Source organism: Castanea sativa, chromosome 10, assembly GCF_040712315.1.
Source record: "Castanea sativa cultivar Marrone di Chiusa Pesio chromosome 10, ASM4071231v1".
Taxonomy (NCBI): domain Eukaryota; kingdom Viridiplantae; phylum Streptophyta; class Magnoliopsida; order Fagales; family Fagaceae; genus Castanea; species Castanea sativa.
The window spans coordinates 40,005,112-40,030,360 of record NC_134022.1 but is presented as its reverse complement, the minus strand read 5'-3'; the positions used below and the strand labels follow the sequence as shown (position 1 = coordinate 40,030,360).

General features: G+C 34.3%; 2 protein-coding genes across 4 annotated transcripts; one reads left to right on the top strand and one right to left on the bottom strand.

Moving 5' to 3' along the window:
* Positions 1 to 672: 672 nt before the first annotated feature.
* Positions 673 to 5,220, top strand: LOC142613166 (glutathione reductase, chloroplastic). 3 transcript variants are annotated; one of them, XR_012840239.1, is made up of 11 exons: positions 673 to 1,186; positions 1,761 to 1,986; positions 2,125 to 2,403; positions 2,498 to 2,674; positions 2,974 to 3,027; positions 3,128 to 3,276; positions 3,627 to 3,690; positions 3,765 to 3,935; positions 4,049 to 4,180; positions 4,317 to 4,409; positions 4,850 to 5,220. XR_012840239.1 is itself a non-coding variant. In XM_075785386.1 (11 exons), the coding sequence occupies exons 1-10, from the start codon at positions 798 to 800 to the stop codon at positions 4,356 to 4,358; spliced, it is 1,683 nt and encodes a 560-aa protein (XP_075641501.1). In that variant the 5' UTR covers positions 673 to 797; the 3' UTR covers positions 4,359 to 4,363; positions 4,850 to 5,220. The 3 variants fall into 3 exon arrangements, 2 of the variants coding, with proteins under 2 accessions (XP_075641501.1, XP_075641500.1); XM_075785386.1 differs by having other exon boundaries at positions 4,317 to 4,363; XM_075785385.1 differs by lacking the exon at positions 4,850 to 5,220 and having other exon boundaries at positions 4,317 to 4,679.
* Positions 5,221 to 7,298: 2,078 nt separating this feature from the next.
* On the bottom strand, positions 7,299 to 11,627 carry LOC142613167 (phospholipase A1-Igamma2, chloroplastic-like). Its single transcript, XM_075785387.1, has 2 exons — positions 10,237 to 11,627; positions 7,299 to 7,723 (listed from the first exon to the last, which is right to left on the bottom strand). The coding sequence occupies exons 1-2, from the start codon at positions 11,532 to 11,534 to the stop codon at positions 7,486 to 7,488; spliced, it is 1,536 nt and encodes a 511-aa protein (XP_075641502.1). The 5' UTR covers positions 11,535 to 11,627; the 3' UTR covers positions 7,299 to 7,485.
* Positions 11,628 to 25,249: the final 13,622 nt, after the last annotated feature.

Here is a 25,249-nt window from a genome sequence, read left to right as displayed (position 1 = left end):
CCTGATTGACTTTGGTATTTTGGGACTTAGCTTGATGAATTTGTAAATTTAGAATGTTATGCAAATTGTAATATTTTATTGAAGATTTTTACAAGAAAAAATAGGTATTTGTCCCTAATTTATAAATTATGTAGCAAAATACTTATACTTTGAAATTATATAGCAAAATGCTCATTTTTTGCTTTGGCATAACAAAATGCCATTATTTTTTAAGCTCGATTTTAACAAAATTGAGTTATAAGTGAAACTCGATATCCTTAAAATCAAGTTCTATATATATTTAATAAAATTGAGACATTTTATTAAATAATTTCAAAATAGAAATATTTTATTTCATAGTTTTTAAATGACGGGTGAATACCCAATTTTTCTCCTAATTTTTTAGAAAAATATTTCCCGATTTTTATAAGGCACAAAATCAGTATGCAGAAACAAACCAATCCAACCTAACCTGATCCATATAAATTAGTACATACGGATTGGATTGGGAAATTGTGAAGCCGACATTGCCAGTGCCAGGTTGAGTCGAAGAATTGATCCAACTGACCCGTTCACACCTAACCTTAGTCCGTTCAAATCTTCACCGTCAAGAACTGAACGGGTGGGAGCCACAGCTCATTGACGGGCTTAAATTAATCTCCACCCACAAAGCAAAAGCCAAAAGGTATATTTATTCTTCACCTCTATGCTCTAGCCGGTTCAGTTGGGTTCTCTCTCTCTCTCTCTTACTCTCTCATAGAAAGAAAGAAGGAAAGAAAGAAAGAAAGAAACACAAAAACACAAATACAAAAAGTGCAATGGTAGTAGCAATGGCCAGCTCTCTCACAGTGACCAATACCTTATCATCCCCAAAACTCAAAACCCTTTACAGGAAGCTCTCTATCCCTATCCCAATACCAACAACTCCTCTCTCTTCCCGCCTTCTCTTCAATCCCAAAACCCTATCTTCTCCCTCTCTTTCTCTTAACCGCACCCGCACCCACCACCGTAGCTTCGCAGCTCGCGCCGAGTCTCAAAACGGCGCCGAGCCACCCAGCCACTACGACTTCGACCTCTTCACCATCGGTGCTGGCAGCGGTGGTGTCCGCGCCTCCCGCTTCGCCGCCAATTTTGGAGCCTCAGTCGCCGTCTGTGAGCTCCCCTTCTCCGCCATTTCTTCCGAAACCACCGGTGGAGTTGGCGGCACGTAAGTTTTTTTTTTTTTGCTATATGGGGTTTTGCTATTTTTTATTCAGCGTTGAAAAGTTTTGGACTTTTTGTTTTGGGTTCTTTAAATTGTGTTTGTGAGATTTGAATGAACTTCATTTGCTTTATTGGGGGTTTATTATTTGTTGGTTTGGTTATGATATAATAGCAAGTTGAGTGTACTTACTGGAAATATGATTGGGGAATTTTGATTATTGCTTTTATGGTGCTTCGTTTTGATTGTTTTTAATGATTTAGTTTTGAGTTTCATTTCATTGGAGGTTCAGTGTCTTTTTGCCATTGGAAACTAGCCTTGTCTTTTCATTGGAGGTTAAGTTCTTTAGGCTTTTGACACAAGTCTTTGTGTCTGTTTTGATGCCTGTGAGGAGAGAGAGGAAAACAGTGTGTTTGGAGAGCAGTTCCTTCAGTCTTTCTTTTGACTGTGGAGGTGGTTCTCTTTTGTACAATTTTGAGCTTGGGCTGCGCCTGCATCTCTTAGTGTTATTCTTTGGAGAAGATATACTTATATAATAAATGAGCTTGTGAGTCATTTTCCATCAAACTTTCTACTTCAGGTGCGTACTTCGTGGATGTGTACCAAAGAAACTAATGGTGTATGCTTCACATTATTCTTATGAATTTGAAGAGAGTCATGGTTTTGGATGGAAATATGATGTCGAACCCAAGCATGATTGGAGCACCTTGATGGCTAATAAAAATGCAGAGTTGCAGCGTCTTACTGCTATCTACAAGAACATTCTGAATAATGCTGGTGTTACTTTAATTGAAGGTCGTGGAAAGGTGAGATGATGCTTTGAATCCATATTTACATCTAACTTAGTTTTATTTCTTTCTTTATTCTTCCTCTTCGTTTCTTACTACTTCATGTCGTATGCATTTTTTGTAAGTAACACATTCATCATAATAAAATGCCCACAGATTGTGGACCCTCACACAATTGACGTGGATGGGAAGTTATATTCAGCAAGGCACATACTAGTTTCAGTAGGTGGCCGCCCCTTTATTCCTGAAATCCCTGGAAGTGAATATGTAATAGATTCAGATGCTGCGCTTGACTTGCCCTCAAAGCCTGAGAAAATAGCAATAGTTGGTGGTGGGTACATTGCATTGGAATTTGCTGGCATATTCAATGGTCTGACAAGTGAAGTTCATGTATTTATACGGCAGAAGAAAGTTTTAAGGGGTTTTGATGAAGAGGTGAGAAACCATGAACAACGCTAAAACACTTAATTGCCTATGTGGTCAAGGCTAAAAGTTTTCACATTCAAACTTGTGTTGTTTGCTCCCACAGATCAGAGATTTTGCTGCAGAACAAATGTCTCTAAGAGGAATTGAATTCCACACAGAGGAGTCACCCCAAGCTATCATAAAATCATCTGATGGTTCATTGTCTTTGAAGACCAACAAAGGAACTGCTGAAGGTTTTTCACATATTATGTTTGCGACAGGACGTAGACCTAATACAAAGGTTTTTAAATATTTTTTTGATTCTATGCTTCTCATTGTTACAGTATTCATCAGGTCCTTTGGATTACCATTTTGACAGGGCCATATCAAGGCAAAGGTGTGATTTTTACTTTTCATTAACTGGTTTAAAGTGTTGTAACCAGGCTTCCTAACCCTTGATGTGGTTCTGGGGAGGTGGTAAACAAGCAAACCTGAAGATGCCGTACTTTGTAATTCACACTTTCCCCTTTCAAAGCAACTGTAAATTTCACACATGGAATGAGGAAAGAAATCAATTATCAAGAATGTATTTGATTGCAGAACTTAGGGTTGGAAACAGTAGGGGTGAAAATGACCAAGAATGGAGCAATAGAGGTAGATTTTCAAAAACTTGAGGGTTTCCCCCCCTCCAATGTATATTGTATGTGATGTTTCCTTAAATATAATCTCTCTCTCTCTCTCTTGTTTTCCTCAGGTTGATGAATACTCCCGTACATCAGTTCCTTCTATTTGGGCAGTTGGAGATGTTACTGATAGAGTGAATCTGACTCCGGTAGCTTTGATGGAGGGAGGGGCATTAGCGAAAACTCTGTTCCAAAATGAGCCAACAAAACCTGATTATAGGTATGATCCTATCTTGGGGAAGTTGTTTAATAAGCTGTATGAATTGTAGATGAATATCTAAAATGTGCAGTTCACCCTTCATTAATCAGTGTTTAAGTTGGTTTTAAATGATAATTAACCACATATTAGTAACACGGGGTCCTACTGCCTGCCAATTACTGTGAACTTTAACTGTTTGGTTCTAACTAAGCACAGAAATTTCTAGGACCATTTTGATAAACATTATAGTATGGAAAGGTTAATGCAATATTCTTGTTCAGTTCAAACTATTAAGTTAGCAGTTCATATTTGAATGCACGGTACTTGTAAAAAAAGCCTAATATTTTGCTCTCTTTCTCTCTCTTGAGTAGAGCTATCCCGTCTGCTGTGTTCTCCCAGCCACCGATTGGACAAGTTGGACTTAATGAAGAACAGGTGATTTTTTTTTTTGGAATATTGTCAACTGTTGAGATTGCCTTCCCGTAGTTGAGTTTCAAGGATATTTGCAGGCTATACAAGAATATGGTGATGTTGATATCTTCACGGCAAATTTCAGGCCCTTAAAGGCTACTCTGTCAGGGCTCCCTGACAGGGTCTTGATGAAACTTGTAGTCTGTGCAAAAACAAACAAAGTTCTAGGATTGCACATGTGTGGAGAAGATTCACCTGAAATTGTCCAGGTTTTTGCATTTGCCCTTATCCTCCTCCTCCTCCTCCTCCTCTCTCTCTTTAAATTCATTTATTCCTATAAATTTGACAATTTATGTGGCTGCATGTGTGATTAAATTCACAGGGATTTGCAGTTGCTGTGAAAGCTGGCTTGACCAAGGCAGACTTTGATGCCACAGTGGGTGTTCACCCAACCGCAGGTGAGGAGTTTGTCACAATGAGGACTCCTACTAGGAAAATCCGGCAGGCAGCTGAGGTTAGTCAACAACACATATCCTTCTTGTTGATTTTTATCTTATGATCAATCTAGGCGTTTGCTTTGAACATATGCATCAAATGCAGTCTGCAATTTTAATGAATTGGTTACTGTTCTTGCTTTAATTTTTTTCCAGGGAAAGACTGATTCTGAGGTCAAAGCTACTGCAGGGGTTTAGCAATGGTCTGGATCAATCTGCTGCATATCATAGCTGGTCCTTATAACAGATGTATCATTCTGCTGACTTCCTTAGAGAAAAAAGTTTGTTTGAGTTCTTAATATTTTATTTTAAAAATAGAAAGAAACAAAGGAGTAATATAGGAACTATTTTCACAATGAAACACATGACGATTGCTGTATTACGATCACAACATCATTTGCATCAACAGCAAACATAAACACAAATTAGAAAAAGGGGGGCTGAGGGGGAGAGCAATGTAGAGAAATTTTTGTTCCATTATTGGTTTTACTCTATAATAAGAATTATTCATTGAAACCTGCCAATGATAGCAGTTAAGATTTCTATTGTTAGCAGAATGTTGTATATGCCTAACAAAAGCTTTTCATACAGTGGGGGTCAAATAATCATTTTTTTAAGCTGTATGACATTTTAATTTGTCACCATGTTAGACAATGCAAGGTTACTGAATATTTTAGCCAACTGGGCAGGTTGTCATCTGGGCTACTGCAAGTGAACATCCTAATGTGGAATAGTAAAGGGATAGTTGGAAAATTTTAGAAGCCGACTTGGACAAGTGATTGGGCTTCTCAAGATAGCATCACTAGTTCTAATTTTCACACGGGACTTTCGTCATACTTAAGCAGAAGAGAAAGGTCTCTAATAGTAATGGTTCTGTAATTTTGCACTACTTCACTTGGCAATTAGTGGAACTGCTTTACAGGAGTCATAACATACCCTTCCATTTACGTTTAGGAAATACATGTTCCTTCCTTTTATTTTCTCTTTTTTGGTTTCAGGCCCACCTTTTTGTACACTTGTAACAGAAAACATGTTGGTTGAAGATGTTTTAATTTTGAAAGTTGTGATTTTACACATTCGTTAAAGATGTTCAATATAAAGAATCTGTGGGGGAGAACTAGGATGAAGTGAAAAGAGATGCCATTACACAGCCAAATAATAATATATGTCGCTAAGATGAACCATGCAATTTATTAAGCCTTCAAGTTTTGCTCCAGACTGAAGATGATGTGATGTAATTTTTTAATTAAGCAAGTGTTGCAGGTAGTTGGATTTTTAATTCGGAAGGGGCGATTGAGCCAATCATGTTGGTTAGTCGTTTATTCGGTATCATCTTGATTCAGAGTACCTCTCCTCGCCTAGGAAAAACCAAAGCTAAAATAAACTCTCAATGAGAAATAATGTTAACCTGATTTTTCACAGTATAACTGGGCTAAAAAAGAAGAAAGAAAAATAGATAACTAATTTGAAAGTAATCACTAGGCTGAACCTGAAACTATCTATGTAGCGTCTGTTGTTGCTATTCAGAATTGGAGATAATCATACCCTATACACTGTAATTGTTGTTGAGGTACAGGTATCAGAGTTGCTATATATCTTTGTCATACAAACAAGTGGGTTTTGGTTTTTGTCTCTTGCAACATTCTCTTTCTCTAGGTGCAGTGCTGCTTTACAACTTTTGCGGTAATGTACAAATGCTTTGAGAGCGGGTGGACCAACTAAACTATTTGTTACTCAAGTTGAGAGATCGCTTTGTTACTGATTAATTCCTAGATGAATCCTTGCCTTCGGCACCAACTGGCTCTACGCAGAGCTACACTGCTAAAAAGTAGAAAGTAGAAACTGATGCTAAAAGAGGGATACAGTTTTGATACAAGAGATGATCTAATTAGGAAGGCTGTTTTTATTACAACTTCAATTTGTGGTGAACATCATCTGGATAAAATACCTGCTCCTGAAACTCTTAGCAAACTCACCAGGCTTCTTTCAAATTCTATATTTCTTGTAAGCAAAATTTGCTCTATAATAACTCACATTTTTCCTCGAGAGAATAAGTATTTTTACAAATTCTGGCATGAAATTTTGAAAAATGATGCTTATGATGGTCAATGGTTCAAGTATCCCAGAATAGATCACCCCCGTTTTGGTTGCAAAATCACTTCTGCATGTATAATAGCTAAGCTAAACTCCAAAAATAATGTTCACGCAAAAGGAATTTTCCATCCTCTAGATATACATTGAGTGACTAATGCTAATGGTACTCTTTACACACACATGGACGTATCTTGGATATCTTGTCACTATTCCCTCACAATGGCAGAATCTCTCAATCAGGGAATCTTACCAGCCATATTACCAGCCGACCCAGATGTTTGCAGACAGCAATGGCCATATGAAGACCATTGGAAAATGCCTAATCCTTTATTTGGCTTTGATAACCCTTACTACTATAACCATGATCCAGATGCAGATGCTGACGAAGAATGGTTTCAAGAAAGAGACGGGTGGAATAATTAAAGATAGATATATATAAGATATATTAAAAAAAAAAAAAAGTTGTCAGGAGTCACTTTTGTTGACTTTTCAACAAAGCTTCTATTTTGGTTTTTTCCTTTCTCTATTGCCGTCACAATTTCTTTAAGCTAGTAACTATTACATAATGTCCTATTGCAGGTCACAAATAAAATTGTTATGTACTTTTTCATAGGAATTTTTATTTTTATTTTTAAATTTTGCCTCTCTGTTACTGTTAGAGAAGCCTTTTTCAACAGTTACATGCATTACATTAACTTAAATCTCATTTATTGCCCTAGTCTTGGCTCTCATTTTACAATTACTATTCTTTAAGAGGTTAGATTTAAATCTCACTTACACCAAAAACTAATGGTGTTTTGAATAAATAGTAAAGAGAAATATCATCATAAAGAGCACATCATATGCTTAAATCATATCATATCTATAGAAAAAAGTTAAGAAGCAATCTTTAGGTTTTAGTATTGACAACGATTATCAAACTTGTCATAGCAAAAGTGATAAATCATTAAGTTTTGGTTGATACTTTGCAAATTCAAAGAGAAAACTTACGTCATTGCAAAAGTGATCTTATATAAATGAAGTTTTGGTTGATACCTTGCAAAGTGTAAAGAATAAAGATAAGAAGCACAATGTCCTGAATTTGTACAGCTTTTTAGAGGACCCTAAGACTATTAACATAATAACTTCTGTACTAGCCTTAGTGTCATTATTTGTCCTTATATAATGAACTTTTCCTCTAAGCAGTAATCCCATATAAATTACAAACAAGAAAGCAAAAGAGCATTTTTCATTAATGAGTCAGGCCTAATTGCTTGAGATGGTGATGCATATCTGGAGGATGATCATCGAGTTTTGGCCGTTCAAGCTGCACCCAACGACCATCTTTGTTCCTCACCATGCCCTTGTTCTCATCTTGCCTCCAGTAGGGTGGAACCAAATAATGATCTTTCAAAAAATCAGCGGCCTTGTTCACCAGGGCAGGATCTCTTCCACTTGCTAGCACAAATCTATGGCCTTTCCCATGGTATCTACACCACATAATCAAACAACAAAAATCCAATGACTTCTTGCTACTTATCCTATTAGATTGTTGCTTCACTTCTCCATGTTCAACACTAGGAGAAATGAATAAGATTTAGCAATACATGGAAGGGGGGGCCCTAACCAGAAGTTCAAAGTTAATATCAAACTGTGCAACCTAGAACTCCAAAGAGCTTTTTTTTAGCTCAATCCTAAGTGTTATCACATCTGCACCACTACCAACCAAATTTAGCACCTATATACTGACTATAAATCATGACCTCACTCTCAGTTACTTTCATGTGTTTTATTTTTATTTTTTATTGATAACAATTATATGAACAATAAATAACAACTTTATAATTTTATATTCCTTCTAGATAAATCATTATTTTATTTTCAAGAAACACGTAAAAAATGAAGGGGAGAGGCCATTTGACCATACATGTGAATTGCAAATTCTATGCGATGCTATAAAACTAATCAAGATGATCGCTCCATGGAAAGCAATGAACAATCACAGTTACTCACTTGACAACAGATTCCGTCAATATATATAGTTTGAGGAATCAATTCATCTTAACCATGAAATATACCCTCTATTAAGTGGAGAGGATTCAGTTCCTTGTAAGCTAATGACAAATATTTTCTTTAAAATTATGTTTTAATGTTGGATTGAATAGGAAGTCTATCAACAAGAAAGGTTACTGACTTTACAGTCATTATTTAAATAAAAAAAATAGGGTAGAGATATCACGTGGCCCATTTAAAATTTTTTTTTTTTGTGGAGGAAGTGGCCCATTTAAAATTGTTGAAATACGTAGTTGGGAGTGTAAACATAAAATCTAATAATTTTAAAAGTCAAGGGTCATCGTGTTTCTAATAGTTAATGTATTGCTGACCATTTCTATCACAGGAAGACATCATGTATCGAGATTTGACCTCCCATTCAACTAGTGTGAAACCTAGGTTAAGAAGTTTGGGACTGGAGATGTCTGCTATTGACCCTCTAGAGATAGAAATTAGATCATAATTAAGTTGATTATAATTCATTAGCATCTTGTTGCTTTCAATCTTATCTCACTCCAATCTTATTAAATAATATCACAAACAGACATCCCAGTCATCAACTACCAATAAGAGGAACTTAATAATTGTGTGATAAATCGATACTTTTCTCTTTGGCCATTCAGCTATGAGGGGACATGATCTCATCACATGGCGTGGTTTCTTATTTTAATGGTTTCCAGCCTTTTAATACAAATGAAGAGATATCTCCAGGATTAAATATATTCCACACCTAGGTCCTTGATACCTTTTCTCAAAAAAAACAAAAAAAGGTCCTTGATACCTTTTAGTTTCTTGTCACGTTTATACAGCCTTATTTTAATTTGTTTTATACTATTTTCTATGTTTATTTTTAGGTAGGCTAGGCAGCATTAGCCTTTAGTACTTATTCAGTAGCGTGGGTGCTTATTTAGTTAGTTGATATTTGATATTGAAGCGTGTGTGATTGTGAAGCTTATTTAACTGGTTAAAAGCTATTGACCTATTCATCCAAAATAACAAACTTGCAATCTCTGTAAAGAAATGGAGATGTAAAATTGTATATATGTTTCTTCTTCTTTTTTAGTCCCCCATTTTAATTCCTGAATAATGTGGAAAAAAAATATCTAGATTACTAATTTATAAAAAAATAAATAAATAAACTTAAAACTTAACATAGGGTGTTGTATTTTTAACTCCCCAAATTATTGCTGTCACATCCCCTCTCATTGCGTGAGAAAGAGGGGTGTGATGCTCTTGAATTGGACCAACAAGGGGTACTAATACTATTTTAATTTTTGACTCCCAAATTGTTGTTTCAACGTCCGTTGGACTGAGAGAGGGGACGTTGAAGAACAACTTTTGTGGTTAAAAAAAGAATTATCAAAGTAAAAAAATTGTCTAATATATATTTCCAGTCTTGAGGCCATGAGAGAAGGGATGTTGAAGCAACAATTTTTGGAGTTTAGATAAAAATTATCAATGCAAAAATCATGAGGTAATTAAAGTACATACAAACACATTGACTTTTAAACTCTGTTTCCTCTATTATTTTGAAAATCCTTAATATTTGAATTTTCAACTAATCAAATCTGTCATCTCATTAGTATATCAAAAATATTTCCAATGACAACCCCCGCCAGCTGCTCCAAGATTTACAGTAATTGTAATCAGTTAATCACGTACTAACATTAAGTAGTGTGTTTTGGGGATGGTTTTTTTTTTTATTGAATTATTTTGTTTAAAATGTTAAGGAAATAAAAATACAGTTATGGGGAAAAAATGAGGTTTACAATTTTTATTATTATTATTATTATTTTCACTTTTAAGGTTAATTGGGCGCGAACGAACTCAAACAGTCCAATTATCCTAAACCACAGATCTTGACAAAAAAAGATATCCAATTATCCTAAACTAAAAATCTAAGCTCATTAAAATTCCAAGATGAACAATAAAAATAATTAAAAACACTTACCCATCAAGCAAATGCAGGTGAGCCTCCAAATTATGTGCACAAGTAGGATCACTAGTCTGCTTCAAGAAGGGCGAGTTCTTATGATCCAGAGCAAGCTCAACCCCAACATGCGAGTAACTCCAAGGCAAACCCTCAGCTACTTTCATCAACATAGATGGCACTTGCTCATTAAAAAAGAACCCTGGTGACTTTGGCACCATATCATTCACATTCACAACCCTCAGGACCTTCAATCCCAAAGTCTCAAGCCTCTCTTTGAACCTCACATTCCCAACTCTTGGACCAGCATAAGAAAACACGCACACAGGCACGGCTCTACTATCCTTCAACACATTCAAACCCGTTTCCACAATATCATAACCACTTAAGATAGCTAAAGCACCCCCTAGACTATGCCCTGTGATAGTAATGCTTATTTCTTCGTTTGCGTACATGTCAAGTAACCTTTTTACCTCGGATAAAATTTGCTCTCTGGCTGAGTACTTGCAAAATTTGCAGGATTCATCTTTGTCAGTGTATAAATCTAAGAACCCAGATTCGACTTTGACAGTTGAGTCAGGGCAAGGGACTTTGTTGGAAGAGATTGGCTTGAGAAAGTCCATTAGGTCAGCTATCCATTCGAGACGTGTCACTGTGCCTCTCCATGCAATGCTAATGTCACGGCGGCCTAAGCGTTTGGATGTTTCGTCGTTAGAAACGGCGACGAATCCGATCCAATTAGCGTTCTTGGACCACACTTTAGGCCACCTTGATTTCTTGAAGAAGTTAGGGAGGTTAATGTTTGAGGTTGCGAAGAGATACCGAGAGATGTCGTAGCCGATGTGGGACATTCCTAGGCAATCGAAGAAGTCACGGCGCATGAACCTACAACTTCCACAGTACTTGGAAAAGGGGTCGAAATCGAAAGCGTCGTAACATGTTTGTGCCATTTCACCATAGCGGATTAGCTCTGATCGGAGAAGTGGGTCCATGGGGTCCAATAGGCCAACCCAGTCATCTTGACCGTGGATTTCACGCCAAGCATCGGCTACTCCTACTTGGCGCTGATGTTCATCATCATCAATTTGATCTTGGTGTACATCTTCATCTTCATCTTCATCTTGGTGTGGTGTTTGCTTCTCTAGCTCGGTGATAATGCTTGTATTGGAGAGTACCTTGCATAATATTGTAGTTGTAGGGGTTTTTGTGGCCAAGTTTGAAACTTCAAGTTTGAATTTTTTGGCTAGAAATGGCACCGGATATGGCCTTGGTTGTGTGGTGAAGGGAAGGACACCGGTGTTAGATAGGGAAATGGCCATTGCTATGACCAAAAAATGTGAACAGGTTGGTGAAAATTAATGTAACGAGGGGGGGAGAGAAAGAGGGTGTATTATAGTGTATCGATTATAGAATTCTATAGACTACAATTTATTCAGAAAAAAAATATTTATTATAGAATTCTCTATTGGTATAGGGTGTGCAATGTGCTTTGCTGGTCCTGATGTTATCCCTTTCATGTAAAATGTTTTGTTTAATGGCCACATGGATCATGTGGATGTGGGGTTTAGTCATGGTCTTGCTCTTTGTTAATTAATGGATGGGGACTAGGACTAGTTTAGTTTTATGATTCCAAGAAAGTTCTAGGAATTGGGAAGTTCAGATTATTGAGGATTGAGAACTTTCCAACGAAAAAGCCTAGAAATAAATTAATAACCAAGCTTCTTCGGCTTTGTTTAGTTGGGGTCTTGCTATCCCATTCGCAAGAGCCCAGATCAACTGGTTGGTAAATACAAAACATTCTTTTCACAATTATTTGCAGTTGTAAACAGTATATAATAAAAGTTAAATCATGTTAATAAGTGTCCTTAAAGTATTGGTTAACAATTTATTTTAAAAAAAAAATTTGACATTACTTTTATGAGCAATAGAAAAAAATGTTAAAATTTTTTTTTTCCTATAAAAATTTTCTTTAAATAGATTATTAACCATTGTCCTAAAAGCATCCATTAACGTTTCTCATAAAAATTATATAAATGATGTATTTAGATGAAAGTAATATCATCTAATTATGGTTAATTAGCTGTCATGGCAACCATGGTAAAATAAATACAAATACAAATTGATTATATATGAATTGTTATGTCAAACGTTGTGACATTATATTTACTTGCACCGGCGCTAAAGTTGTAAGAGGATAGTTTCATATTGGTTTTTCTTTTGACCTTGAGAGAATCTATCCTTAATATAACACATTTCCAGTGTTGGCATTATCATAAGTGTTTAATTTGTTGGAAATTGTTGGCATATCATATTTATTGAAATCTACATACATCCTCCTTAGCTCTCTACAATAGTATATATGGTTTGTAATAAGACAATTTGATAATAGGTTTATGGACATGAGACTTTTCTACAAATTTTTTTATATAATTAATTTATTTTGGTGTGTAATAAAAGTGGTATTATTAGTAAATTCTAATAAAAGTGATTTTTTTTTTCTAAACACTTTAGGTCATGTCCACTATATATTGTGCAAAATGTCATATACATTGACATTATTCTCACAAATTAACATTTTAAGTTATTTATTGTAAAAATAGGAGAAGCAAGAGGATGCAAATTCAAATTAGGCTGCATAGGAGCAAGAGAGAAAAATAGAACTCCACAAATATTATAAATATAATCGAAATATTTTTATATATCATTGTCTTTTTGTAATCTCCCAAACACAGAGGTCTAGGGTTAATTAAATGCTTCTCAAAAAAGGGTTAATTAAATGTATTCAAGCATGTGCGACAAATTGATTTTATAAAACCCAAAAAGATTCCAATTGTTCTGCATCATGTGTTCAACTGTACACACTACACACCTTGCACCGTGAAGTACTAGTCACAACTCAACTTCATTTGTAATTGTATAGTCAGACAGCAATATATACAGTGGCACTCTTTGTCCTTCTCTCCTTTAATTTCTTCTTCTTCTTCTCTTTCTTTTTTTTCCAATTCTCCTTCATGAATGCCAATCTTTGAACTTTGACGCATGCTTTTAATTCAATTCAGCATTGAAGTCAACAGCAATCCTTTTAAAAAATAAAATACAGGTGGCAACGAGGACACAATGCAATTGCTTGTTTATAAATATAATTATGAGTACTCATTGTCAAGATCTGCTATCTCTTGTTCACCAAAAAAAAAGATCTGCTATCTCTTTTCTTGTCAAGAAAAATATCCTTTGCCTTCATTTTCTGAATACATTTCAATGCATTATTAAGAAGAGCAGTTGACAACCAGCCCCATATCGTTGGGCCCTGATGAAGTAGAGCCGAACGACATCTGTTCTGATCCCATTGGTCATGGGCCATGACCAATGGGATATGCTTTAATTAATTGGATTTTTCTTCAGTTAAAAAGATATCCTTCTCAAATCATTGGAGTTGGACAAACAAAATTTTCTTCCATGGAGATGAGTTTTTAACTTATTATTACCGAATGGATTGTCTCAATTTGCTTTGAAATGGACTCCATATCATAGTAAATATTAGGTAAAAGTCATTTCATGTTTTTTCTTTTTCTTTTTGTTCTATGTGGCATACCTACTTTATCTTATAAATATAAAATATATTAAAGAAGAAAATATTTTACCTTAAAAAAGATATGTACATAAGTTCATTAAAATTCTCCATTGAGCAATTGAAAGATTTGATTTCCTTTTTTGAGAAAAAATTAAAAGCAAATATATAGTGTCATTTCATTTAAAATATGTTATTATTCCTTATTTGATGATACTAAATTTAAAATTATGTGGTACTAGTTACACACATAAATTCATAATAATTAAATCCAATTCCATAATAAAATAAGAGTAATGCTACAGTCATAAACTATTTTACAATATTTTTACAAACTGTTGATGTGGTAAATACTTATTAGTTCTAATACGGGTCCACAACTAATATCACATTTATGTTTATTAAGAATTATTTGAAAATTACTAAAGTCACATCAGCAATTTGTAAAAATATTGTAAAATAGTTTGTGCCTATAGCATTTCTCTAAAATAAATCCTCCTTGCTTCCTTTAAGCATACCACAATGTGTATTTAGTCACATAATTTATTTAATGTTTATGTGACTTGTATAAATGATTTAATGATTTAATAACCGCGTACCCTTGGTGCGGTGGTCACTCCACAAATATAAGTGCTTGTGGGGTGTGGGGTGTGGAGGGCAAGGGCCAGGGTTCAAGTCTCTAGGAAGGAGCTTCACACACATATACACTTAGATTAAGTTAGAGTAGAAATTCTATCTTGTATCCAAAAATAATCGTTTGAACTTAAAATAATTTAATGGTTATGTAGCTTGTTGATATTAATTGCCATTTGTGTGTTACTCTATCTTCTATTTTAATAAGAAAACGGCAATAAAGATGCTTTAAGCCTTTACATGTACTACAAAATAGTTGACAAAGTAATTATTTAAAAAAAGGAACATTATCAAAAAAAATTAGTTGGCAAAGTACAATAGAACCCCTAAGAAAAAAAAGAAAGAATTTGTCAATATATAAAATTACTTATTAAGTCACACATTGTAAATTTTCATATTTTATCAATATTACACCAGTTAATAGTTTTTTATAAAAATAAAAAAAAAATTCAACAAATATTGCTATATATATAGCATTTATTTTTTCTCAAATGTACTAAAGAGTATCCTAATAAGGTTGCTAAATTGTCTAAAAAAGTCAATTTAGCAACCAATACTCTCAAAATGCCTTGTATAGCAAAGGAGGCAAACTCAAAATAATTTGAATATCAGTTACAGCAGCTCACTGTAGCTCAAAACCTAAAAAAAAAAAAGTATTTTAATGTGATGAAAGTTGTGATTGTTATTTATTGTGTTATTTATATTATTTTAATGTGTTGAATGGTAAAATAAAACTTTTAATATTAGATGTATTATAAAGTGAAGTGTTAAAATAGATGTGGAGGGTAAAAATATTCAAACAAACGTTTGGGCTTTGGGCCTGATTGGTTAATATAAGCCTGTTTGGTCAGGGTCCATAGACCTACAGGTCAGTCCGCACTATAGTGGTCCGAGGAGTTGTCCGAGGAGGAGTATATCCTCGGACAGCCCAACAATGGCCCTAGAACTTGCTAAACAGCCTAGAGGCAGAATCCTAGAAGAACTGATGGGTAAAGGTATGATCCAAGCACCCATTAGAAGTAAGAACGTGTGAGAAATATCTGAAGAAAAAACTGATACCACCACATTAAAGGCCCTGCATCTATCTCCCTAGCCGCATTAAGAAGACGAGATTTGAAGACTGAATTCTACCACATTAAAGGCCCTGCATCTACAGCCTTCCTGAACAGTAGAATTCAGCCTTCCTGCTATTATTTGAAGACTTCAAGAAGGTGGTGAATGAGACAAGGATCTAAAGGGAAGATTTGAGTGACACGTGGATGAAACAGGGAAGAAGAAGAAGTATATAAGAAGACGAGAGAGAAAAGAGAGGGGGACCGACTTCTTAGCTAAAAAAGAACTAAGAATTGCAAACTTTGGCATAGAAAGAAAATATTTATACAAATTGTTCTCGGCTTACGCCCGAGGAGGTTTCTTTATCATATTTGTTTATCACTTGCATAGATTGTGGCACTCTAGCCTGTTAATCAACTTCCAACATCCCAATCCTAAGTTTCAAACTCATACTCTACAAATTTTATTGTATAAGGCTCATTGGGTCTGAGCCCATCACTCGTTTTTAGGTCCGGGTACAATTGTGCACTTACAATAAATAAAGTAGGATTTTGAGTTTCTAAAAATTATATATATATATATATATATATATATATATATTTATTGGCTTTCTTGCTGGGAAAACTCTAGTCACTTTCGTGATATTGTTGATTACTTATAAAGTTATAATGGTGACAACTACCAACCTCCTTGACTTTTGAAAGGTGTACAGATTTATTGCAAGTTGCCTGTGAAATCATACAATAACATTAGGGAACTGTGAATATATAGGTTGATTGATAATTAGCAGCTAGTCCTGCAGAACTAGCTAGGACCAAAAGATTACCTAAATATTCAGTTGAATTACACATTAGGCTGAAAACGCATTAAATTATCTATTTTTGAAAATATTTTATAAAAAAATTAAAAAATTTGTAAAAAAATTTCAACTCTTAATAAAACTTTTTAAAAATTAGTATGCTTTTGTATGCCCTTAGAGCGCTCGTTAATAAATCTTAAGAGGCCTAATTAATTAGGAGAAAATTATTGTGCTCTGCCTCTCACAGAGGGGTGGCCCCATGGTAGGTGGGACCTGCCCCTTTATGTGAGAGAAAAAACATAGTCCTAGACTACGCAAGATCAGGTCATGGCAATTGGCAAACAACTTTCTAGCCTACGTTATAGTTAGGCATGGAGGATAGAATTGAATGACTCGGATGATGGCAAATTTAATAAAAGGGAACGTACCATGGTTGTTGGTTTGATGAGAATCTCTCAAGAGTTACCAATTATTAGAGCAACTGCATCGATGCAAAATTTTCATCTATTTTGCATAAAAAAAAAGTTAAATTTTCTATTTTATACACTTATTTTTACAAAACATCCATGTCAGTTTATCTGTTCTACACATTTATTCAATAAAATATTCAATCTTCTATTATTTTTTATTATTCTCTCCCTCACTGCCTCTCTCTCACATACCCAATCTGAAACCCATCTCTCTCTCTCTCTCTCAATGTCCCATTCCACCTCTCTATTCTAACCAGACAAGTTTCACATCCTCATAAAGAACTCTCCATCAGCAAGAAGTGTCCAGAAAAGAAGAAAAAAAAAAGCAAAAAACAAAACACACAAAGAAAAAAGAGAGAAGACACTCTGTACACACAGAGTGAGAGACAGAGGGAAAAAAAATCAAAGAAATCATGGAAGGCATGGCAGAGGCAGCAGCAGTACCACCAGCACCATTGCAAGAGCTGGTACTGATTCTAGAGCAAGCCACCCACATGGCCAAACAGCTCTCTGCCACCACTGACCCCACCCACCTCCTCCAAACAGTAGTGGTTCCAGAAATTTTGTTTAGAGTTCATTAAAATTTTTTAATAAAAAGAGAAATTGAATATATCGAATTATTGACAAAAAATATAATAATACGTGAAATTTTACAACTTTATTCTACAAGTTTTTACATTTTAAATGTTACATGATAGTTTATTATAAGTATCTATTGCCAATGTGGGTAGCTATGATCCTATGACCATTTTATTTTGTTAAGTTTGTCTAACATTTTTATCTTTATAAAATTGTTATTATCTATTTGACTTTTTTTTTATCAAAAGATTTTAGACTAAATGACTAATCTCAATTCATTAACTCCATATTAATCATTGACGCACACAATCACACTCATTTATACATAAAATTATACACTTTGTGTCTACTTAATTAATCAAATGCTTGAACAATCACTAACTTTACAATTTTTTTCTTGAATTTTACTAACTTTATAACCAAAAGTTATTATAACATGATAACAATATACACGCATGTCAAAAAACCCTATTTATTTCCTAATTATTAAATTATATAATGTTATATTATATTTATATTGAATCCACAATCATCCACACACATCATAATTTATACAAAAAACATGATAACAAAATGTAATATACACACTCGCACAAATATATTATAAACTTAAAAAAAAAATTACATTTCCAATTCACAAATACTCACTCTTTAATTTCAGAGTTGAAAATACTTGTAATAAGGGTGTGCAAAATTTAAGTTAGGTTGTGCAAAAATATTTTTTTAAGAATAAATTAAAGTATTAACCTAACAAAAAATATTATATATATTTTTTTTTTGAAGTCAAGGGGTTCATTTGAACCCCCTGAATAGGCTATAACGCCGCCCCTACCTCCAAATCTACACCTCCACGGGCCCACACTTGACCCCAACCTCGTCGCTTCAGGGCCATGGAGATGTGGATTCCAACGAAGCCAACTGCGTCGGTGACAAGGACAGTGAGGTTGGAGTCAATGAGGCCAGAAGGAGACGAGAGAAGGAAAAAGCAATTGAGAGAAAAAATGAGAAAAATGAGAGCACCAGAGACAAGAGAGAGAAAAAAACTAATAAAATAAGAAATATGCTACGTCCACAACATTTTTATAACATTTTCACAACAAATCACATGTGATTAGTTGTTATTGGTTCAAATTTGAACTTAACATGAAGATTACTTTTTTGCCCTAGCAATAACAATCAGTAACAACCTGCCACTTAGAATTTGTTGTAAAAATGTTGTGAACATGTTATGGACATATCATTTCTCATAAAATAATAAATACACATGCTATAATAACCGTGCATATTTGCACAGTTATTATAGCAATTGTGCATAAATGCACAATTTTACACAAGCTGATGTGGTGTTTTTTGGGATCAAAATGTGTAAAATGAGTAACTTTTTTTATTTTGCAAAACTATACACAAGCTAATGTAGTTGCTCTTACCATCTAGACTTTAAAGAATGACTATAAAGTACCGAAGTAGTTGGTTTGAAATATTGTAGTTGCAACAAAGTTTTTTTTTGTTTTTGTTTAAAGCAAGGTTGATTTAGCTTTCTATTAGTTTATTTGGTTTATGTATAGTTTTTTAAAGCTAATCCAAACAACACACTAATATAGCGAGCAATCTAGCAACAAGATTGGTTGGTTGGATGAGCTGTATGAAAAGATTTGAAAGAGGGAACTCATCATGATAGCTTATTTGGATAGAGCAAACATTATTAAATAATAATAAATATTTCCAATGCATAAACTAAAGTTAGCTTTGTTAAAAGATCCACGTGGTTAGAATTATATTTTTTAGATTTTAGTAACTTAAAAAGCTACTTTAATTTTATCAATTTTAACACCACACTCAATGGTTTTTTTTTTTTTTACCACTTCATTTAAATATTATTTATTTATTCTTCTCCTCTCTCTCTTTCTCTCTTTGCCTCTCACTGTTTGTGAACAAACAACAAACCCACACCACTGCTGGTTACATCCACTACCATTACCACCACTACCACTTGCACCTCCACAAATCACAATCCATAACCGCCACCACCGCCGCTGTAACCACAAGCCAAAATCAAATCACACACCACCACAAAATGTCACATTTCAAACCCAAACCCAAATTTCCAATCCCTAACAAAATCAAAAAATAATTAATCAAACATAGTCTAATCAACGATCCAATACAAGCTAATTAATGATCCAATAATTACCAGCGCCAAAACCCACACCACACAATCAACACAATCAAACCACGCAAACCCACATCAACACTAAAACCATCGATCCAGACCACCTAACCACGCAAACCTAGACAAACACGACCCACACCAACCCACCACTGCGAACCTACCCAGCCAACCCACACTACAAACTCACACCAACAATCTCAACAAACCTAGGTGACACCACAAAGAGAAGAAAGGCTTGGTTTAGTCAAGAAGGAGATAGGGGTGGAGCTAGAGAGAAAAAGAGAGAAGGAAAAAAAAGGAGAGAAGACCAGAGAGAGAAAGAAAGAAAATGATTTTTTAATGAGAGAAGAGATAGACATAGAATAAACAAATATTTTTTCCCTTTGTTGTTGTAATATATTGCCAAAGATGGTAGTTTACTGTAGCAAGGTTGTTAAACTTTTTAACTATGGCACCATTGATATAACATGTACTTTGTTGTTTACTTGTTTATGGTGTGGTGCTAAAAATTAAAAATAGCAATTTAAATTTTTAGCACCAACAATACTAATGCTCTTAGCTTTGCCATATGTTAAATTGATTACCCTAAACTATAGATATTTCTTCTTTGATTCTTTCTAGAAAATTACATAATGACTTTGTAGCATGAATCACCCATGATTTATTTGCTTCTAGTTTTTATGGGAAAAGAGAAAAAAAATTAATGTTTTGACAGTTTTTTTCATTCCTTATAAAGGTGATGTCAAAACTTTCTTAAAATGAATTCTTAACCATTGCCATAAGGGTAGTCGTTAGCATGACCCCTAAAATAATTGGGATGGATTTTTCTACTGCTCCTTTGATTAGGAACGGTTCGAACGGACCAACGATTTCAAGTTAGGGGGCTGGCGATAAGCCAAAGAAAAAAAAAAACTTTAAATAAGAATCCATATAGTATTAACAAACTATCAGAAAAATACACAATTTTTTTCTTAATATATTAAAATGCAATTATTTACCAACAAAAACAAATGATACAAGACATTATTATTTCTTAATATATCATTTATGAAAAGAGAATTTAATACTTTTTAAATTTTCAAAATCTTCTAGATTGAGTTCAGGAGCGGAGCCAAGGAGGAGTGAGGGGTCACTTGCCCCCTACTCCTCCTGAAAAGTCCCATGGTAATAGGCATCTGTGTTCCTTTCTTAAATACTTCGCAAGAAAAATACATTCAAATATTTAAGTTATTAACACACACAGACAAAATGAAGAAAAATACATTCAAAGACACATGCTGCCATGCGTTTAGGTGCATCACCCAAAATCCCCAATTCCCATGTAAATGGGATCAGTATTGATTCAAACTACTCCACTATTTTATTTCAGATTTCCTCAAATCTCATCTTTACGTACTCACAACAAGCAACCATTTTACCTTCTTCAATGAGAGATAAGCACCAACTTTACTGTCAAAATGGGGAAGATTGTCCGTGGTTTATTCTCTGCACACTCTCTCTGTATTATAATTTTATCATTCACAGCACACTTCTCACCATCTCAGCCACTCAGCAGCTGCAGAGACACCAAACACAATCACACATTCACATACTCAAATTTAATTCACAATCATCACCTTAGCAAAAAAGAAAACAGTCTCATAGTCACAGAAGACAGATTCACAAATCACAAACATATGGGGTGGAGAGAGAAAAATCATCAATGTTAGGTTTTGAAGTTTGAGGAGAGAAAAAAGCAGAATTCGGGTGGAGGCTGGAGGCTGCAGTTTCCGGCGTGAAGCTGTGAACTGTGGGTAGACCAGTCACTGCTCTCAGTGAGGTGAGTCTTGCATGGGCACTGGCAGGGTGACTGATGGCTGTGGTGGCGGCGGCGTGGTGGCTGACGGTGTGAGTTTCACTCTCTTCTCTGATCTTTCTGCTGCTTTCTGTTTCTCGGTCTTTCGAGTCTTGACTTTAACTTTTTTTTTTGCCTGAATTTGGTCTGTAGGTTGTAATCTAATTGGGTTGGGCTGTTAGGGGAGGCAGGGGGGCTAAGTTTTTAAAATATAGGGGCCTACCTTAAAAGAGTTCAAACTTACCTAACAATTGGGCCAGGTGGCCCGGGCCCCTCCAAAGGTCTGTCTCTATGGCAAAATTGGTGTTACCAAATCATAAGATGGGAATCACGAATTGCCAAACAACTACTTAGGTCCTTTAGTTTTGGATTCATCCTCGACTATTATAGTATGTTTGAGTTTGACAACATGGAAGTGAAAGGAAGGGAACAAGAAGAGGAATGAAAACTTGATAGCTATGTATATAATGGATATATCATAAAAGAATGGAATATATCAGTGGCAGAGCCAGAAATTTGGGTTAGGGTTGGCAAGATTAAAACACAAAATTGAAAGAAAAAATTAATCTGAAAAATATTAATCCATATTAATAACAAAGTAAATAACCAACTATATGCTAATGAAATTCTCATACACAATCTAACATAAAATGCAAACTTTAATTTATTTTTTCACACCTAGTTTAATTTACTCAAGTGCTCTTGACGATTTTTCATATTTTGAAACCGCTATATGATTTCTTCACACTCAATAGTCTTGAATATATCTTTATCAATATATGTAACTAAGCAATCATTTATCTACTGATCTCCCATTCGATTGTGTAATCAATTTTTAGTTATGTTCATTGTTGAAAACTTTTTTTCAACAGTAGCTGCTGCAACTTGTAATATCAATGCTAAAGTCACTAACATTTAAAACAATGGATACAAAACATCATTTTTCATTTCTGCTATTATTTTAATATAAGAGATATTAGAGTGTAGGTCTATTTATGTGACATCATTAGCATTGGTGGTGCTAAAAAACTAAAAAGTCATATTACTATTTTTAGCACCATCAATACTAAAAAGCTTGCTGCAATGGTGGAAAAAAAACCTTGAGTTACAGTGCATAGATAAAGATATCTGTGCACTGTAGCTAAGATGGTAAAAAAAAAAAATACAATATTTTATTAAAAGTTATATTATTTTATTGTATTGAATGCTAAAATAAAATCATTGATATTGAGTGTTTTGTAAAGTGATGTGGTAAAATAGATAAAATAGTTTTTTATGGTACCAAATTGTGAAATTTTTGGCACCACAAATATTGATGCTCTAAGAGAAGCTGCGGTGCGAATTGAAAAAAAAAAATTAATAAAAGAGAGAGAGAAAAGTTATTTGTCCTTTTGTGGTGTACAATATGCTAATATTATACTATTACTATAGAAATTTTTGGAAGTTAGGGGTACTTGCCCCCGCTGGACCCCCCCCCCCCTCCCTCCCTCCGCCCTGGAATATATATATATATATATATATATATATATAGTGATTTTCTTTTTTTTTTTGGTGGAAGAATACTAGCAGGCCTGACATCTCTTGCGCTGCTGCCAATCAAGTTAATCAACAATTCAATGTAGTGAACACTACTCAATCGCAGCCTCCAATTGCTTATACTAACGGTATTACTCGTTTGCATGGGGACATGCCTAGCTGGGACAATAACCGACAAAAAAAGTATTAGTTCAGAATTATTGATATTGATGCAACATCTTTCTAATTGTTATTATGATTTAGTTAAATCACTATTGGTTGACTTGGACGGAAGTACTTATAATGTTGGATTTGAATTTCAATTTCTAGTTGAAATGACTTGAATGATATGTTAAATTTGCATTTTCTATTGATGAAATTTATGGATGGTTGAGCTTTATGAATGTAGCAAATACCCTTGCCTAGCATGATATAAAGCATGTTAAAATTTCTTTTTTTTAGGAGTGGTCTAAGAATCTAAGATTAATTATCTATAATTAGCATGAGAAGTGGTCATTCAACAAAAGCCTTTAGGTTGATGATATGAGTGATTTCTAAGTCGTTACTTAAGCTTTATGCTTCAAAGTTTATGACTTGCAATTACCAAGTTAGCTTTGGCATGTCAAATCCTAAGCATGTAAAACAGGTTAGGTTTAGAAGATTTACCTTTAAATGTTTGTGTAGTTGGTGGTGTGATTTTTGGGAATGCCACAGTGAAGCTGCTGAACGAAGCAAAGTCCCCCAAGAAAGGTTTTAAGGAACTGGAAATTTTCACCTAATCTCTAAAATCTACGCTTGAGAATGACTGTTATGGCATAAAATCAAGCTTGTAATAACTCTTGTTGTCAACTTTGATATGCATTAGAATCTAATAAGAATACGTTTTGTTTAATATTGTGACATGATGACAGCTTCAACAAATTTTCATCTTTTTGAGCAATGAGTTATTTTCACTGTCTCAATTTTCAAACAACAACCTCCACCCCTCCCCCCACTAAATCTCTCCTAAAAAAAACAGGAGGAAATACATCTCTATGTATTAATTTTATTTACACTTAGGGAACCCCCCTTCCTTTCCCTTTTGTTCCCCCTTAGCCCTTACTTTCTCAAGTAGTCATCTGCAAGTGAATCTCTTGTGAATTAGAAATTTATGTGTATTTAAGTATAAAACCAGGTTTTTTATTGTTTTCATTTTGTTGTTCTTATAAGGTAATGTTTAGTATGAGCCAATTGATGGTCAATATTGAATTGGTTCATATGTATGGATGTTGGTAGTCTGCTTTTCCCTTGGATTGTAGTTAATGTGATGAACCTTGATTGGATTTTTATATGAATTTAACATTTAGCAATTTGCCTCTTCTTCCTCTGGAGGGTGCTTAATATGTGAAATTGTGAATGATGCCTTCCATATTAATCTAATCAGAATGGTATATAGAGGCAGCTTTTGTAAAACGTACCTTCATTCTACCTCAATTTTTCTTTTTTCTGCTGGGATTTGCAATCCATTATTTGATATTTCATTTTTAATATTGTTGGTGTCATAATCCTTGTATGTGATACCAAATTTTCACTCATTTAGCCTATTTATTTCTCACCTGGCCAGTATTTTCACTCATATACTTCATTTGAAGGCACAAAGTTGTCATGTCAAGATTTAACGATACCATTTTAGTATTCATTAATATAATCTTTCTTTGAAGCCTAAAGAGATTGACAAAATTCCATAAACATATAATGTGTTTTAAAATTCTGTGTGTTATAGCCTTGTGGTTGCCCCAGTAATTTGCCTGTAAACTGTAAACTATAATCCGAATGCCTATTACTATTAATCATACGAACACTTCGGACAGATTCTACATATTTATGCATGCCAACATAAAACTCTTCAACATGTTATTAGAATTCCACCTTAATATGTTATTTGTTTTCTTTGTGTTATATTTGTTATTGCAACCATCATACGCACGCCAATTGTGAAGCTGTGTCTCAAAGCATTTGGAGAACAACCTTGGTTGACTTGATCCATCTAAGGTTTAGATCATGAATATATAATATATATTAATAAAGGTGAACCTGACACTGGTAGAACACAAAAGATTTCTCACAAATGTGACAACCTTAAATTACTTGAAGATTAGAACATCCTAGATGATAGAACTAACATTTGTGATAGTAATCAGTGCGTTTTGGTCCTTTTGGATCATTGAAACCCCAGTTTATGCAAAAACTGCTTCTTAAACAATCCAACAACATTTAGTCTTATAACAGTAATATAAAATTCCCACATATAAACTCAATAGATATTCTACAATCGCACCTATATAGTCTTACTAATGTCTTATTAATGTATGCAATAATGCATTGTATTTTTACTCATTCTCAAAACTAATTATAATTTATCAATCATGATAGG